General features: G+C 56.4%; 1 protein-coding gene across 9 annotated transcripts in view; it reads right to left on the bottom strand.

Moving 5' to 3' along the window:
• Positions 1-18,812, bottom strand: part of RPH3AL (rabphilin 3A like (without C2 domains)) — a 99,798-nt gene that overhangs the window by 9,656 nt on the left and 71,330 nt on the right. For all 9 annotated transcript variants that reach the window (XM_075904668.1, XM_025179276.2, XM_006138673.4 and 6 more), the window contains 3 exons: positions 15,854-16,025; positions 2,427-2,540; positions 708-872 (listed from right to left, as the gene is read on the bottom strand). In XM_075904668.1, the coding sequence (XP_075760783.1) occupies positions 708-872; positions 2,427-2,540; positions 15,854-16,025 (451 nt within the window). The remainder of the gene's footprint in view (positions 1-707; positions 873-2,426; positions 2,541-15,853; positions 16,026-18,812) is intronic.

Raw genomic sequence — 18,812 nt, 5'->3', positions numbered from 1 at the left:
GGTTGCCAGGAGGTGACAGGAACAGCTGGGATGAGAGGTGTTAAATGACAACCTCCAGGGTTACTGTGTATAAATGTAAACGGCAGAGAGAAAAATATCTGCACTGCTTCCAGCTGCTCTGGATTGGGAGCGAAAGCAGCCTGCAGATCTGCTCTCACCTCAGCTCATTCTTCCAAGGCTGCTGGGGATGAGACAGGGAGGTTGAGCTCATGCTGCCCAGGGCTGGGCAGTGGGGTGTTTTCATTTACGAGCGGCCCGGATATATCCAAAGCGCGTTATCCCCCTGTACCACACCTGGGTTTGCACTTTGCCTCAATTAAAGTTCAGATCCGTGCTGCCGCAAGGCAGGTGCAGACGCTGGGATTTCATGGGCAAAAAGCGGACAAGCGTAGGGGTGTTTGGGACGGACAGAGCTTGAAAGTCAGGACTTTGGACAAGGTGTGCAGAACCGTGGAGTTCAAGGCCGGAAGGGACCACCAGATCAGCCGGTCCGACCTCCTGTATGTCCCAGGCCACCCTCACCTCCCGCCATCTGGCCACTGAACCTCACACGGCCCTCTCGGACACAGGCCTGGACCCTCTTAGAAGTGCACAGGGTTTTTCTCGGCAGCTCGGGGCCAGGCTGCCCGTTGGGGCTCAGGAGGGGAGCTGGGCCATGTGCTTGCAGACACAGCGCCAGCTTGGGGGCGACGAGGCCTTTCACTCACCGGGGCCGCTCCGGCTGGCACTGCTGTCGCGCTGCTCCGCCAGCAGGTCACTCTGGCAGCTCTCAGCCGCACTGGGGCCTCCCCTGTGCTTGCTGCTGCGGCTCTTGGAGAAGGCGCCGGAGTGGGTGCTCCCGCTGGGAGTCCTGGGGGCGTCACTGCCAGCCGCTACAGAAACACAAGGGGGGGGTTGCTGCAGGGCTCTTGGTTGGGGGAGCTGCTGGGGTTTATGGGCGTGGCAGGGCTTGGGTTTCTGGCCCTAGACAGCCACAGAGCAGAGCAGGCCCTCCCCCCGCCCTACTAGCATGCCACCTTCTGACCCACCTCCGGGAGTCCAGCCTCCCTTCTCAGGCCAGCCAGAGCACGCTGGGAATTCTGATGTTGTGGTCACAGAACACTAGGACTGGAAGGGACCTCGAGAGGCGTCGAGTCCAGTCCCCTGCCCTCATGGCAGGACCCAGTACCGCCTAGACCATCCCTGATAGACATGATCTGCAGCTGCCCAGCCCCTCCTCAGATGGGAACCACCCCTCCTCGCTGCGGCCCAGGCGGGTGGGACTCCTGGGCCAAATTGCTTGCGCTGGCGCCAGGCCTGCCCTGCACGGCTGCCCCGGAGCTCCCCGCCCAACAGGCAGGCACACCCCCAGCTTCAGGGGCGGGGAGGCCAACCCAACAGAGCCACCATTTCCACAGGAGACCGGAGATCACGAGCATGCAGCATGCTCCCGCCTCGGCGGGGTGAGAGCCGAAAGGCCTCCTGGCGGGAGGGACGGGAGTAGCAGGAGGCCAGTGCCTTGAGCAGACCCGCAAGCTCACAGTGGGACGACCCATCCTGAGTCCTGCCGAGCCATCCTGGCTCTTGCCCTTCTTCACTAACCGCTCTAGCTCAGCCATGTTCCAGGGCCCCAGATGAGATGGAGGCCGTGATGCAGTGTCAGTACCTTGCTGGTTGCTGTGCTTGGGCTGTGGATGACCCCTAGGCCTATGTCTGTCAGCACTGCCCAGTGGGGGGGGCGTCCTGAAGGGTCCCCCCCACTCCCCGGACAGTGACGGAAGCGGTTCTACCGGTTAAGGGAAGGGATGGAACAAAAGAAGTGAGTGTTGGGGGAAGGGTCAGTTTCTGGAATCATGAAGGAGAGAGACTCCGGAGGGGGGGCTTGGAGTCTAAGGGCCCAGGGACCCCATCCCAAGGGGGGTCTGAGGCATCCTGGCCCAGACTCCTGTAGCCACGTCACGTCTAGGCTGCGCTGTGTCCTGGAAAAGCAATAACCCCTCTATTCTACTGGCTGGCATCTCTGCTCTCGCTGCTACGGGGCTGCATGATGGGGGGACCCTCGACTCGCCGTCACAGAGGCACCGCTGTGCCCTGCAAACGTGGGACGGAGACTGTTCTCCCCCGGCAGGCTCCCAGCCACAGCACTAGCCCGGAACTCCTGGGGCAGCCACATCCTCAGCTGAAGCAAAGCGAAGCCAGGAGAAGGACACCAATTTATAGCGGCTGGGGAGCCGGTCCAGGGTGCACCATAGCAAGAGCCGCCGAGGCCACATTTCCATTGCCCTGCATGGTGACGGGTTTCGGGGGGGAGCCGGTTTGTTTGTTTTAGCAAAACCAACACGGAGGCCAGTGGCATCTCGTTCATTTTTAAGGTGCTTCCAGCCCCCTTGCTTTTCCCTCCCCCCCTTTCCATGCCCTCATTGCTGGGGTGAGAGCCGATTCCTCACCTGATTCCGCCTCGGGCTTCCTGATCTTCAGGCCCTTGGACCTCCCAGACAAGGACTTGTCATCCAGGCTAGAGGAGCTGAATTCGGAGTCGCTCTCGCTCTCGCTGGAAACCACTGCAAGAGACACAAAGCGGGGAGTAAGAGCCTGCCCCAGTCTGTGCAGCCCTCACCACGGAGCGCCGGACGGAGCCAACGCCAGCTCAGGCACATGACGACTTGCAGGCTTTGTCTGCACATCTGCCAACACCACTTGTGTCAGTCGGGGGTGGAAAACCCAGACGCGCCAGCAGGAGATGCTCTCTTGCCGACATGCCACTCGCTACGGGTGCTTTAACGATGCCAGTGGGAGAGCTCTGTCCTCCAGTGACATGGCTGCAGAGGCACAGCTGTGAGGCTCTCAGGTCTACAGCAGAGACCTAGTGGAAGGTGGAGTTACTTCTCCACGGTGCCTCCCACCCAGCAAATCTTGTTTGGGTCTCCTCAGAAGTTAGGGGAAAGCTTGCCTGGCCGCCATGCTGCACACTGCAGTAGGGATGTTAAATCCCAGTTAATCAGTGAACTGGTTAAACACTAGGTTAACCTAATGTCTAACCAGTTAACCGAGTAGCAGGCTATCACCACGCCATGCCCTCCCACCCCCAGCCTGTGGGGCTTCTGCTCCCAGCCCCTGCGCTGGAAATGGCTCTGCTGGCTCCCCGTCTCTGTGCTGGGGCTGGGGCTTGCTCTGCCAGCTCCCAGTCCCCACGTCAGCTCCCAGCCCCAGCTGCGTGGGGGCCAGCTCCTGGTCCCAGCTGCCATCCACGTGGGGCTGCTCCCAGTAAGCATCATCTGGTAAGGGTGATTCTTACTGGGTAACTGGCTCAAGAGGACATCGTTGTTCATGGCAGAAAGGAAGGCGAGCCCACCGGTCAAGGTGCTAGCCTGGGATTCAATTCCCTGCTCTGCCACTGACTCTGTCACCTTGGGCAAGTCACTTAGTCTCTCTGGGCCACACTTACCCACCTGTACAATGGGGACATGGCACTGCCCTGCCTCACTGGGGCATTGGAAGGATAAATGCTTCAGACAGTGAGGTGCTCAGATACTATGGCAATGGAAGATATTAAGTACCTAAGACAGGACTGTTGCTTTTCTGCAGCACTCAGATTAACTACACGTGCTTTGCAAAGCTATCCACTGATTTACACTGCACAGGACACGGACTAGTATCTTTCTCTGCACGCATGCCAGCTGTTGAGCTGTTCCACCAAGGACCTCCGAGAGCACGCTCATGTGCAGGCAGCTCGCTGGAGGACATGCATTTTTTATTACAAAAATGTTAATATCTAAAATAAAGCAGCTTTTGAGTTCTCGTCCCTGAGTATATTAAACCTGGCTGCTGGCATTATTGGAAGGCTGTAGAAATTGACCTCGCTGCCAGTTATCTTTACAGGGCAATCTTGATCGGAATGGCTCTACGGAGCTGAAGAGGAAACACAGTCTGCCTGGCAATTTTCTCACTCCAATCAGCTTGTTCCTCAATGGCAGCAGCTCTTATTGTGTTTGTGATTTGCCCTCTTGGGCTGGTCCAGCTTTCAGCTGTGTACCACACCGTCAGAAATCGCACCTGCCTTAATAAATTCTGCTCAGAAAGGAGCCGTGCCTAGAAGAGACCATAGCTGCATTACACATGGGACTATACCAGCAGGTCTGGATCTTCTGTCCAAAAGCCTTAAAACAAGGCGGTTTACTTGGTTAAAAAAAGGAAACGTCATTGCTTTCCCCAAGCATGAACCGGGAATGAAAACTCACAGGCCTGTTGCTATTACCCACAGGCCTCCGCTAATTATCCTATTGCCTAGGGCTGGGCATTTCAAAGTCACCTAACTTCCTCCGACACGCCACCCTTCAGGGCTTTTACCATCACAGAAGCATCAGGCTGGAACGGGCCCTGAGAAGTTCCCTCGGCCAGTGGTCTGCACCGAGGCAGAACCTTAGAGTTAGAAGCGTCCCCTAAGATGTAACTTAAATTCCCTCCCCCTTGCTGAAAAGTACGCAGGCCCGTTGGGGGCTATTACCAAGGTATGGAGATTAACAAATTCTTCTGTCTGCGTGCCTGCCTCATACGGCCACTTCAAATCAAAGTGGAGGCGAGGGGGGTTATGTGGGAGGGGTCTCCTCTAGGTCTCGCACACCGAAGAGGTGACTGCTGAGGAGGGCTCACCAATGAATCAGGGGAGACAGTTTTAGCTCGTCATCCTGTTGGGATTTAAATGCTCCGGAGAGGGATGGCTGGAGAGGAGACAGATACTAATGACGGCAAGACACCGCAGATGGCAGGAGCAGCCCACTCTGCTCTCCTTTCCACTGGTGCTGTCAGTGCAGATATTACCCGTGCTGCTGATGTTTCTTTCGCAAAGTAATTTCTCTCTCAAGGCTGCTTGGCTTGTTGCTAGAGCTTTGGGAAGCTCAGACAAGATAAATCTGGCATGCAAGCAGATGCAGATCTATCACTAGGTGGCTTTGGGGCGGCTGTATTTTCAGAGCATGTGATATCTTCGTCCATCGGACTGAGGTGTACTGCTGTGCTTTTAAGCAGCCCTTAGATTTGGCCTCTGCTGCCTGGGGAACAAGACGACGACCGGCTCCTAATCCCCGTGTGGTACTTCAAGATCCCCAGGAGGGTCCTAGCTAGTGATCTTTGCCACCTTCCACCCTCTTCCAGCCCTCCAATCCCCTTGCAGGATCTTGCCCCCTGAGCAGACCTGTTGGCTGGTTACTACTCTGTGCACTGAAAGTGAAACCCAGCAAGTGCTGGCTTCCCACCCCAGTGGGGAACCATACCGCAGGGCAGAGCCACCTGGTCTGGAGCAGGGATGTAAGCGAGTAGTCGACAAACCTAGGCTCACTGGGTAGTCCAGTCGACTGGTCACCCCTCCACCCACAGCTGCCTCTGTAACAGAGGCACCGGGGGGGGGGGGGGGGGCGGCGCCAGGGCTGGTGCAGCACTGTCTCTGTGGGGGGGCAGAGGCTCAGTGGGGAACCCGCGCTAGCGGGCATCCAAGTGCTCCTGCTGGTGTGGGGTCCCCTGCTGCTGCGCCTCTCCCTTTGAAATGAACAAGAGCCCGCAGCAGCTCCTGCACATTTCAAAGGGAGAGACCCAGCAGAGCGCCCCCCTTCTCGACGAGCTGATTAATCGACATTTACCGACCTAGTCTGGAGCCAGGTGTTTAGAAGAGGGCCACAAGCTGTGGCCTGAGGACTTGGGGACACCTTCCCTCCTCTGGCCCAGGGCCAATCTCACCTGCATCAGACACGCCCCAATCCCAGGGAGTGGCCTGGAATGGAGCAATTGGTTCCTCCAGGAACTAACGACCATCCCAAACCCTTCCCCTCCCCCTCCAACTGCCATGCAGCCCACTTTGACCCACCACCGTGGATGTGGCCACACGTATACTCTAGAAACCAAAGCCTATAATCCACCACCACAAGACACTTCCCTGGGAACATGGCCAAGTGCTTAGAAACTGGAACAGTACAACGACCTCTACAGAATACTGCACAGCTAGGAACCTCCTTGTGAAGTACGTGATGTTCTACACACTCCTGGTGAGGTGTCTAGTGGAGAATAGCCTACTACTCCTGCCAGCTAATGGAGTTACTTTTTCACTTCCGGTGACTGAGATGCATGCTGTGGTGCTTGACAGGCCAGATCCCAGCACGTGGTCTTTACATGACGTAAACGTCTGAGCTGGTTTCGGGTGTGTCAGGGATACAAGTAATTCAGGTCCAGATTATGTTTCGGGCCAAGACGATGCTTAAATGTTAAGTCGACCCAGCTATGTTGCTCAAGGTTTGAAAAACCCACATCCGAGTCTCGTAGTTAAGCTGACCTAGCATGGCCTACCCCTGGATTACCTTCACTGATGGGAGAACCCTTCGTGTTACTGTAGCGAGGGTCTGCACTGACCCGTTGCAGTGTACACTGCCCTTGCTCTGCCTAGCTCTAAAGCAGGAGTGGGCTCTGGGAGCTCACACGTGTGCCTATCAGGAGAGAGAGAGTTTCTGGAACTTGGGAGCGAAGAGTTTGAAATCCGCCTTTCCCTCGGATTTACTGGCAATGAAGCTAAGCCAAGTCTCTCTTTCTGATGCACCAAAGGCTGGTACTAAGTGCTTGTCATGACTGCTACCCAAGCAGCCCAACCTGGGAAGCCAAGAACCTCCCCCAGGAGCACCAGGCGGAGCCCTGGCAGGCGCGGCGCGGCGCTGCTAACCGGCTGCCCTTTCGTAACTGGCTGTGGCTCATGTCGATGCATGAGAACAGGCGACTCAGCTGCGATGGGACAAAATGTAAAAGACCTGGATGAAGCCTTCGCAGCGCAACAGGCTAGGAGAGTCACGACTGGCTTCAGCAATGCTGCAAACCGCAGGGAATCAGCTGAGGTCACCCCAGGACTAGAACGCCAACCCTGCCCGTGAAGAGTGAAGGCTGGGGTGAAGCAAGGCAGCAGAGGTGGCACAAGGCGCGGATGCTCAGCATTTGGAAGTCAAAACAAGGAAGCAGCAGCTCAGCCCAGCAGGTAACCTACTGATTCCACCCAGAGCTCTGCCGGGAGCCGTGGCTCCGTTACTGGGTGAGCTCTGCATGGCTCTGTTCCCCTCACGCCCTGGGTCTCTCTTGTCTAGGCTGTGAGCCTATCGGAATGGAGCCCAGATCTCAGCTGGATGGGGGCTCTAGGTGCCACCAGCTTCTGTTGTGGCCTAATGATCTGAACCACTGAGTCCTACTCTCACTCTCCTGGGCACCAGGAAATCTGAATTTGGGGTGAAGAAATCAGGCGGGATTTTGGAGAGGTTGGAGAACCCAAATCGACATTTTTGAAACGCCAACACCCCCCTTCCCTTCAATGGCCCTATGAATACGCGATTATTAAAGATAATGCCGGACACCTGGGTAACACCTGCCACTGGAAGATCTTCGAGTGCTTTACACACATTAATTATCTCAGTCAACACACGGTTACAAAGGGATAAATAAGGGATTACGTCTCCTGCAGCCACGGCTGTAATGGCTTTTTTAATAGCTCATAGCGACAACAGGTCAGGAGATGAAGCAGCATACTGTACGCTAATTAAAACTGCAGGAGGATTTTAGGTAGACTGACCAGAAGTCAGCTGAAATTTGGCAAAGCAGCAGAGTCAACATCTTTACTCTTAGGGGGAAAAAGCCAGCATCGGGCCTTGGCCTTGTCTTCTCGGACCCCCCGGTGAAATCTGAGTGGGAAGAACAGACCTCCTCCTGCTGATTCCCCAGTCCCACGTGCCATTCCCTGATTCTCTCTCAAGCAAGTACTGACCCAGAAGACCTGCTTGCCTGGGAGGGCAGCACAAGATTTTCTAGCCACAGACAGAAAAATCAGACCCATCCCTGACTCCTTTTGTGCCCTCTTGCCTGCAACAGAAACAGTCCACCAAGCGAATCCTTCACAGCAGAGGTGGGCACCAAGCCCCACGCATTCGAGCTGAGTTTACCAGTCGAGTGCAGCTGCGTGTTGACATCACGTTTTTAAAGAGCACTTGCTGAGCTCCTTCTACTGGAGCCATCAGCCCCAGGTACTGTGCGGGAGGAGAAGTGACTAACAACCCCCCCCCCCAATCAGGGAAAAGGTGCAGAGAAAACAACGGTTCAGCTCACACCAACAGGAAAAGACCAACCACGAAACTGCAGGTGCTACCAGTGGCAGCTGGGCCAAGTCGTGCATTCGGGAGGGCAGGGCCACGCTAGGTGCCCTGTGCCATTGCTAGAGCCCAGGTTCCTTTGTGCACAGAGCAGTTACGGCGCTGCCTTTGGAAAGGACAGGTGAGAGGTGTCCCTTGGAAAGAGGAAAAGGTGCCAGGCTCTGGAGAAGGAGGCAAGAAGGCTGATCCTGGGGCTAAGTCAACCTAAGGTACTTCCATGGTCCTCCCAGTCTTTAAGATGTTTCTCCTCACACTCCCTCAGACAGCACAGGCCTGTTATCGCCATTTCACAAAGGCACGGAGAGGTTAAGTGACTTCCCCGGGTCATACAGCATGTCTGTGGCAGATCGGGGAACTGCCCATGGGGCTCCAGCGTGGCAGCTACTGCCCTAATCACTGGACTGGGTCTCTGGTGATCGGAGTTCAACCCCCCTACGTGGCCTTAGGCAGCCACGTGATCTCTGAGCCACAGGCCGTCAGCACGACCGTGCTGGAGGCCACGGCAGTGCCTGCACGGAGAGGGCGAGGTGGAATGGAAGGCGAGTCCATGTGCAGTTTGATGGGGGGATGGCAGAAGAGTGGTGTGATGTCGGAGGGGGAGGGGGACGAGGATATTCTGGGGAGTTAAGTCCTCTACAGTACAGTATAATAAATGATTTTTAGCTCTTTGATTAAGCACCATACACTAAGTGTCAACGTAGCTGGAACGGGAGCTGGCTGTTACTTCCCCCTGGAAACAGGCGAGAAATCCAGCCACATGGCTCGGGGCGGCGCCAGGGCCCAGAGTTTGCATTTCCCATCACTGTCCCTGAATTTACACTTCACGAGAGAGCCATTTCCACGGCTGAGATGAAGCAAGAGCCAACCTCCTGGCTGCCTTTCAGACCCCAGAAGGGGAAATGCAATGAAGCACCAGCTGCTAGAACCAATTCAGCCAAATCAACCCCAGCCCCAGCCACACCCCACCACGGTGAGCATGAGCTGGCTCATGGAATCCCCAACTGCATGGACTTGGGGTCCGCAGTGCTGAGCTGAGGGGCCTTCCACAGGCTCACGCTTCCCACCCACCTCCAGCTGGGCAGCCTTCCAGCCAGCCCAGAGCAGCGCTTACAGTCTAGGCACGCAGATGCCCTGCACGTTCAAGAAGCACTGTGTGTGCAGCACGCACCATTCTCACTGTGAGAAAAGAACACACACTGAGAGCCCTGTGGCGCACACACCCAGCACCTCTCACAACTTGGGAGGAAAAGAGATTTGTCGACAGGGCTGGATGGGGGAGCTCAGCAGCAGCACCTTTATTAGCAGCTTTTATGAACACAGCCCCAAGGAGCAGGAAGGCTGACAGCTTGCAAGGGGCAGAACGCCTGTTAAAGGAAAGGTCACGGGAGCCAAGTTTTATTCCAAATGTCAGGCCACTGGACTGGCAGCAGAGCTGGTGAAAATCTGATGGAGCCCTCTCAGCATTCTGGTTTCCTGTAGACAGCTACGCCAATGGGGGAGCAGGCGGAGACCCACCGGGGGAAGCCACTTCACTCCCCCACTGTAGAAGAGGGGTCCCCCCTGCACATGTAGAGCTGGTGCTGCCTACTCCCTGCACATGCAAAGAGGCCATTCTGCAAACCTCTCCCCCTTCCAGAACATCCCAAGGAGCAGGATAGAGGGACAAGAGCTAGGGAAGCCCCAGGACAGAGCGGTGTGAAATTTGGAGAGCACATGTGCTGCGAGTGCTTATGGACCATCCTTTGGGGGGAGGGGGGGGGGGGGGGGGAGGCCTGCTTTAATTTTTCTCTTGGAGGATTCAAAGGTGCCTGAAGAAAGTGCCTGCTATTAATGGCCCCTCCTGGCCACTGCAAACACCCAACCACTCCATCAGAGGAAAGGGGCCTGCTATTCTCCCGGGACAAGACCTATTTGTGACTTAACAGCAGAGCGCCCACGGAAACTGCTTGTTTATTCCTGACAAAACTGAAAGCAACAGCAAATCCGGTGTCAGCGCGGGAGAACAGGTGTGCATAAAACTCTTGCTTTTCTTCCACTGGCTGTCAGCCAGCGAGCAACGCCCAAACCGGTTCGGAGGGGGTGGTCTCTCCCCCACCACCACCTCCCGCCTAACACCCCAAACAAAGACTTGTTTCTGGTTGGCTCTCTCCTCCCTACCCCCAGTCTTCAGGCGGGCACTGGACAGAATATAAAGGTACAGGACCCTACATAGACCCCTTATGGAGTTGGATGGGGTGGGGGGGAGAAATGGCCTTTTAGTTAAGCTCCACCCATAATCCCCTGGAGTAAGTTTCACTCACTATCCAAAGCAGCTGCACGTGTAAGGTGGCATCAGTCACTGAAATGTGCCCGGGGGTGGCTTGCACCCCTCTGAGCTGCTGCTCGGAAGGCAGAACCGTCACAAGGCTGGAAGTGGTTTTGTTTTAAAGGAACGTTTAAAGCCCGGGGCCAAGCAGGAAGTGCTGGACGGACGCGTTTGCAATCCAGCAGGGCTGTGACAGCTGGTGACCATGGGCACACGTAGCAAGAATATTTCACATTTACATCGTGGCCTTTCCCAAGGGTCATACACCCTGCACAGCCGAAACGCAGCCAGCTCCGGGCCAGGGCTCGGCCGCTGAAGGCAGATGCGGGCTAAGGATACGGGGAAACCAACGCTCGTCTGCCTTTCACGCCCACACGGGGTTTGAAACTCTTCCCTGAAAAGCCCCACGCGCGGTTAGCCAGGCCATGCTGCTGGAATTCACAGCGGTGGTCCCACCAAGCCTAAGAACTTCGGTCATGACACTTCCACCATTGAGCCCCCGCCCACCCCGCAGTACATTGACGGGCAGAGCCTTGCTCTATCCAGGTCCTTCTGCGTAGGATCAGAGCAGCTGTCTCTCGAGGATCGCTCCCCCCCGCCCTGGTGAGGCAGGGCAAGGTGACTCTCCCGTTTTACAGGGGGAGGGATGAGAAACAGCCACCCCGTGACTTGCTCCATATCACCCATGGAGTCTGTGGAAGAGCCAGGAACTGAACCCAGGTCTCCAGAGACCCACTGCACCATCCTTCCCCTGGGATCAGCACAGGGGACTCCAATCTAACCCTGACGGGATATTATTCAGCAGCTCCAGCTCCTGCCGGGTGTGCTCTGCTGCACGGGCCGTTACGTGAGCAGTGGAACATCCGCAGCTAGGACCATCGACCGAGGCCCTCCTTGGAGTCACGCGAAATCCAGCGTGACAAAAATCCCCGGTAACAGCCAAGAGATTCCAGCGTCCAGACTTGCCGCGGCATGCGCCTGAGCGGCTACGTTACCCCACAGGGCAGTCACGCTGCCGCCGCCAAGCAGCTTGGCTCCAAGTCAACTTGCTGCCACGTCTGGATCCCAAGTCTCCTTTGCGCTTTGCTTTGACCCTTTAAGAGCCTGGATGGCAGCGGGAGCGTGAAGCCTCACGAGAGGCATTTGTCGGCCTTAAGCCAGCACTACTCCCTTATGGCCCCCTAAGGGAACAAAGCCCCCGTCGGGGCTGCCTCAGCCGTTAGCCCCTCTGGTTAGCTCGCCAGGTGGGTGCATTCACACCAGGGTCCCTCTCTCAGCACATCTGCTCAACAGAGATGGGATTTTATATGGTGGCTGCCAAGGGCGACTCGTGAGGAGGGATTGAGGGGGGAGGGGGGAGAGAACGTGACTGACCCCACCCAGCAAAGGGCCCCTTCTGCCCCAGGCCCTGTCTCTCCCCTCCTCTTCCCCCCAATCCTCTCCCCGGAGTGATGCAGCCTGGGGGGACTAGTGGGGCCGGGGGTCCAGCACAGGCAGCAGGGGTCTGGCCCCCCACATTTACCGCCAGCAGCAGGGGAAGCAGAGCAACGTGGCCCCAGCTTGCTCTGTTCCCCGGGCGCGTTACCCCGCCTGCCGATGGTGGGTCTAGGGGCAGTCCCTTCCCCTCCCCCTCCCCGTGTGACATGCTGTGCACTCTTACCGCAGGCGTGGGGGGACTGTCACAGTTGGGGAGGGCAGCGGCCCTAGGACACATGGGAAGGGGGCTGGGGAAGCAGATTCCCAGCAAGATCCAGCCTGCCTCGGGGGGGAAAGGAAGTTGTAGCCCACTGGAGATGGAGGTTTGTGGCCCCCGGAGCACTTGCAGCCCGGCACAGAAAAGCGAGGGAAGGAAGTGACAGGACATGAAGTGGGGTGAGGACCCGGTTGACAGTGTTTCTCCCACAAAGACACGGCCACAGATCTGTAAGCACAAGAGGAAGGAGGAACCTCGCTTGGAGCACTGAGGGGGCTGGTTTATCCAAGTGGCTCTGTTATTCCTGGGCTGCTGCTTCACTGCTCCTGGTGCCTGAATGGTATTTATGGGAACTCCCCGGGCAAAACAAAGTCTCCAGCCTCCCCTGAGAGCACTGTCCATCCAGAACATCCCTGCCTCTCTCCTGCCAGCCCGGGGGCAGCAAGGCCTTCACTGACAACAGTGGGTCTCAGAGGTGGAGTGAACCAGCCTTTCCAGCCAGGCCACATGCAGGAAGGATGGAGCTTTGGGCAGTTTTATCACCCTGGTAACGTCACAGACTGAAAACTCCTTGTGGCCGGCTCAGGCACCGACGGCGTTTCGGAGCCCAGGCTGCAGCTCCAGCGGAAACGTCCGCACGGCTGCTCCGAGTCCCAGAGCACAAGCGCCATGAGCCCCACCCGGCCGAGCCAGGCTCAGAGCTTCGTGGCCGGGGGGTGTTTGCACTGAAGATGCTGTAGCCTAAGGGATCGTTTGAAAAGTCACTTGGCCAGATTCTGCTCTCAGTGACTTCGGCACAACTGCAGAGCAGGCCACTAAGCAGCAGCAGCGCCAGCCCGGCCTGAGCCCAGCATAACAGGGAGAACCCTGCTTCTTCACTATTTCAATAGCGCAGAGACCCTCTTACAGTAAAACATCTGGTGCAACAATAAGCTTCCAGGGGTCTGGTTTTAGGCAGCCCAGGCTTAATCCAAAGCCTGCTAAAGGCAGTGGTAAGATCCCTGTGGGGCTCTGGATCAGCTAACGCCTTCACGGAGGAATACAAGCACTGAGCTACTCAGACTTTTTAAACACACCAGCAGGTCTATGTGCAGCCACAACCTGCTTTAAACCTCTGCAGGGTGGAAACAACTGGCTGCTCTTGATCAATTTTGCCTTTAATTAGGAAAATGCCAGCAGGGGCTGAGAGCACCACCTTAGTCTGGGGCGTAATACGATGGCAGCAAAACAAAATTCTAAAACTCATTATTATTTCCTGCACTAACAGCGATGAGCTCTAGGAAGAACATTTCAAAGTTCCCCCGATTTGGGAGGCTGAATGGCAAGACACAGGACAGGGAGAGCAGGCAGTTCTGCTAATCCCTGCTGGAAAGAAACAAGAGTCAACGTAACACGATGGTTCTGCAGCCTTGATCAGCCGGTCCACAAATGAAACTGGCAGCTCGGGTCTCCGAACAGGCCCAATTGCTTTTCACCCCCATGACGCGAGGGAAACCAAGTTCTGCTGCTGCTGCGATTAACAGCAGAGCTGGGTGTGACCAAACAAAAGTGGGGACAAAGCGAAGGCAGCGCCTGGGGCGTGGCCATCTCCATGGAGGATGCAGGGGCGACAAGAGGCGTGTTACGGGGCAGGAATGCGTGCTCTGCAGCCGTGGGAGAGGGGCTTCTGCCCCACACCTACCACATCCAGACACTCACTCGGAGGGGAACAGCCCAGCACAAGCCCTGTTTGCTGATGGCCTCAGGGCCAAACTGAGACACGCCTGGGCCCACCTCTTGGGGCCCGGACACCTTCTCTCACCTGGTGAGGGTGCCCTTGCTCCCAGTTTGCTAGGGTGGCAGTGCTGGGGGCTGCAAAGCCCCCTCTGCCTGTCTCTGTACTCTGGGGTCCTTTGAGAACTCCACCCAGCCCCAATGGGTGTAAGACAACTCCCCTGTTGGGATTCCACTTTAAGAAAGCCAAGTAAACTTGAAATCAAGTCTGACCCTGGGCTGGGGGGTGCCCAGCCCTCCTGCGTGTGATCTAGGGGCTGCGGAGCTGCTTCCCCTTAGAAGAGTGTCTCTGAGGACCACCCTGAAACAGAGCCCTGGCCGCTTTCTAGCTGGCCCAGGTGCTTGTTAACTACACACAGGGGCTTGGTCCCCTTGATTAGCTCACCACAAGCAGCCTGGGCCTTGGCTCCCCCTGACTGGGGGTCTCCTACTCCTCAGAAGAGGGCTGCATATTGCTTCCGAAGCAATCGATACAAGGCTACCTGGAACCGCCCCCCTCGCTGAGTGCCCGCCAGGAAAGGAATCCCTGTAGCACTACAGCAGGCGAATTCTGCCAGTAAGCTCCCCTATGTGGACATGCCCCTAGGTTAGATTTTGCTGGAGAGAGAACAGGAGTCGTCCCTTCCACTGAGAAGGCCATGCTGGGGCCACTAAAGCATAGGAGCCTTCAGGCCAGGTAAGGTCAGTGATCTCTGTCTGACCAATGCTTCAGAGGGCAGCTGGAATCCCAAGCTCTCCCCAGGCTGCTCTCCCAGGGCATCCCGTGTACCGCTCGAGTTGTGCCGCGAACCCCCTCTGCACTTCACAGACGCGCTCGTGCTCCCATGGAACGAGGGCTGACAGCTTCGTTTTACCCAGCCCGAGCGGTGCGTTCAGCTCCTCTCCGCTCCGAGCGTCTGGAACCTTTGCCAAGGGGCTGTGCCTGTGCTGCTCTCCAGCAGCGGTTACCAGGCTGCCCACACACAAGCTGCTGCAGGTTGCTTGGGAGGACCTGCAGAGCCTTTTGCCTCTGGCCACGGGGCTGAGTTAGCAGAGGCTGAACATGGTCATTAGCTAATGGCTGGTCAGTGGGAAGGGTTAAAAGAGCGGGTGTGACGGATGGACGGTGCAGCCTCAGCAAAGGGCTCGCGGATGGAACAGTCCAGCATTCCTCGACTACACGTCTGCGGAGGGCCCCAGTCCCGGAGAGCTTCAGGACCCAGCTTACAAGGCTGCCTGCTGCTGGGCCCTGGTATCACAAAGAGCGAGAAACACTGGAACAAACCCCAGAGGCCGGAATAGCTCCCTTGCTCCCAGCAGTGCAGCCCTCCGCTTTACCGACATCACCTCGGAGCGGAGGAGAGAGGGACACGGGGCCCAGCTATGAAAAGCAAACCGCTCCCATTCAGAAAAGCAGCCATTTTTAAATCAGTGAGCGCTGGCAGCAAGCGCTCTCCTCCCTGTCACAAATGCAACACACCCCCTGCACGTACAGAGCCGCCAGGCCTCGTCTGGCTTTTCTTACAGCCCCAGAATCAATAGTTATTAGCGAGGATGGGGGGCCAGCTAAGAGGAGCATTGCTTTTCCTTGCACACACTAGTACCCCTGGGGGAGGGGCAATATGGTTATCCCCTTGCTATGCCAGAAACTGAAGCACGGCGCTTGGGAAAGGATTCGAGTCACACACTGAGCCAGTGGCGGAAACCGAGACTTCCCAGTTCCATGTGCTAATTGCTAATCCAATCCACAACAGCTCAGCGCAGGACTGGCCTGCAACGAAACAGGCACAGGGCAGCCCAATCGCATCACAGCCCAATGCCTGGATTTAGCCCTAAAACCCTGCGGGATGCAGAAATCCGGCTCAGCTGTTGTGATTCCCATTACCAGTGGGATGCCTCTGCACCCTGACTCGTGCTCTGCCCTCCCAAGACAGGAAAGGGGGGGGGGTAGCAACTGACCTCTCCCCCTGGCCCAGGTATAGGAACGGTTAGTCCCGACGCCCTTCACTTCCTGAACGTCCGGCTCAGGCTGTCGAGGCCGCAGGCGCAGGTCATTGGCTTTGGTGCTTTTCACAGGCATGATGTACTTCGGCAGCCCCTTGTAGAACCAGGCACCAGACCGCTTCCAAACCTGTGAGGAGACAGAGACGTGTTCGCAGGGACAATACGCATGCTCAGAGACTGGCCATCAACTGCGCTAGGCCAGCATGCTGTGGCTGGCTAGCCCCACCCAATGAGATCCGCAGTGACTGAGTAGCCCCAGTTCCCCAGAGCGAATTCTGGTGTGACCGTGAGGATAACGCTCATCACTCCTCAGCCCACCCTTGCTCTGTCCAGGATCACCTCTGAAGCTCCAGCTCTCCCCTGCAGACACACATGGGTAAGGAAAGTTCAAAAGGCTCCTCTGAAGCAGATTCAGCACGCTTCTCAAAGCTCACCCGTCAGAGTCCCTGCAAGAACTCAGTGACCCCGGGCCACTCCCTGGAATGAGCAACCTCCTCCACAGGACAGCAGCACAGCAGAATAATCAGAGATTTCCATAAGGCAGGTGCATTCAAAATTACAACTAGGGCACAGCCTTAAGTCAGCTGATTAGCTACTGCAACCAGCTGCTAGAAGCAGCAGTGGAGCCTGTCTCTTGAGGTCTTCAAACCAAGGTGGGTAGCTTTCCTGGGACATGTGCTTCATTCAAATAACTCCAGGATTAACAAGATGAAATCGTATGGCCCCAAAATTATACCTCTTGAGAGCTCTTCCTGCCAGGCCAGGAGCAGGACAAACTGCTGCCAGCCAGTCAGGTAGAGACATTTCTTTCCAACAACCCTTCCACCCCTTTGCCCATCTCCACTTGCTGCTGAATAGAAAGCACGGAAGCCCCATCCACTCCGTGGTCTGGGCAACCCTTAACTGTACACATGCTCTCACTACATAGCCTACTGGTCTCCAGTGGCCTTCAGAATCTATGACAAGAAACAAATCTCCAGCAGAAAATGGATTTGAAAGAGCACGCTTATTTCAAACAGGCAAAGTCCCATTAGCTTGCAACACAGCGGTTCATGCCCTCAATGTTATAAATGAGCCAAAGAAACGTTGCTGCACGAGGACCACTTTGCCTTTAAGAGTCGGAAGGAGCAATTCTGAACTAACCCCAAAATAAGATGGACGAGAGCAAGAATATTTCTGCAGCAACAACAACTGGCTGCTGGTGCTGCTCTGAGGGGGCCTGACCCAGGGGTTGGAGCGCAGACCATTTAGGAAGCAAGCGTGCGAATATGATCACAAAGAGAAGAAAGCTCGGACAATTCAAACGTGCAGCAGGCAAGGAAAGGGCAGTCCGCTCTTCAATACCAGCACTGTGATGAAGCAAGCTTGGTAAAGCTCTGGAACAAAGCGCAAGCATGCAGAGGAGGTATGCAGCACAGAGAAGAACTACCAGAAAATGCAATTTCCTTTGTGCCTCCCAGCACACAGAATAATGAACTAATGAGACACCTCGTCCAAGAATAAACGAATCTATTACAACAGATCAAAGCCTCTAAATACTTCACGCAGGACGTGACTCTTGCAGCGCTGCTTGGAGCTGGCGCAGCGGACAGAGGAAACAGCGGTACTAGGTGCTCCTGAACGCGTCCCCCACTGTTCTCACAGTACTTTGGAAATGGAGGTCTCCAGAGAAAGGCGGGTGCAATAGTGGGCACTCTTCATGGCACCGTGATACTGCAACTTGCCTTCGTAGGGCAGGGCATAATCAAAGACTCCTTGAGAATGACAGCAACATCCAGTGTGGCTACAAGGCTTTTGGCATGTGGGGAAGAATCAGCATCATCCCGGTTTCACAGATGGGGAAACTGAGGCACGGAGCAGTGAAGCGATTTACACGAGATCTAATGGCTGGTTAGAGGCAGAGCGGGGAACAGATCCCAGGTCCCACAGTGGTCCACGCTTCCTGTTAGGCTCAGCACCGCAGGCTGGTTCCCCACCCCCTGCCCAATGTCATCCGTCTCGTTGAAAGTCTATGAACTGCGGGCCAGAAGCCCTGCCCCTGGGCTAGCCCCGTCGTGGGGGGAAGCTAGGGTCCAGGCTGTCCCTTGTGGCCCCTAAGCACAGGGACGATCAGGGAAGCTTGACTCAGTCTGTGTGAACCTGCCCCCACTCTTGGAACCGTGGCTAATGACAGCTGCGGGAGCAGCACCTGGGGGAGGGCGGGGGGCAGCATGCAGAGCTCAGAGCCTCCTGGCTACAGCGTGGCTGCTTCGCTGGGCCTGCCTTAGCCCCGCTGTGCTGCTGCCTGAGAGAAGTGGTGCCTGGCTGGAGTCTGCGCACCCCTGGCCTTCCACATCCCAGACTGCGCCCCCCACAGCCTGAACCCCTCATTTCTGGCCCCACCCTGGAGCTGAGGAGAAGCCCCAGGCTCTGGGCGCCCCCACATTGCTTTGTGGCCCACAATTTTTTTCTGTGGGTCAGTGGCCCCGAGGAGAAAAAGTGTCCCCATTTCTGGTTTAAAGAACGGCAGCTCCCAATTCCTTCCCCAATGTAAGCACCAAATCCACAGCAATGAAGCGGTCATGCTCTAGGCAGCCAAAGCTCTGCCCGCACACGCCCCAGGCAGCCAACTCCCTCCTCCCCCACACACACTTGCTAGCTAATAAAGAACATGTTTGTCATGTCACATTGCTTCTAGCTACACAACATTGTCTCCGCTGGTAAATAGAGCAGGAAGTGGAGACTGCTGGAGGGAACCGCCCGCTACCTGGGCTGCCAGCATCCAGACCATGCTCTCCCGCTGACACTGAGCAGGGCACCAGAAGGACAGGCTGATAGAACCATGTTGCTCAAGGATGTGGATTTTTCACACCCACCAGTGACACCGATGTAATTCTGTGGCGTAGGCCTAACTAGACATGGGCCCTAAGTCAGA

This window comes from Pelodiscus sinensis, chromosome 21 (assembly GCF_049634645.1).
Source record: "Pelodiscus sinensis isolate JC-2024 chromosome 21, ASM4963464v1, whole genome shotgun sequence".
Lineage (NCBI taxonomy): Eukaryota > Metazoa > Chordata > Testudines > Trionychidae > Pelodiscus > Pelodiscus sinensis.
Note: the sequence above shows the minus strand (reverse complement) of the source record. Positions and strands in the feature narration are given on the sequence as shown.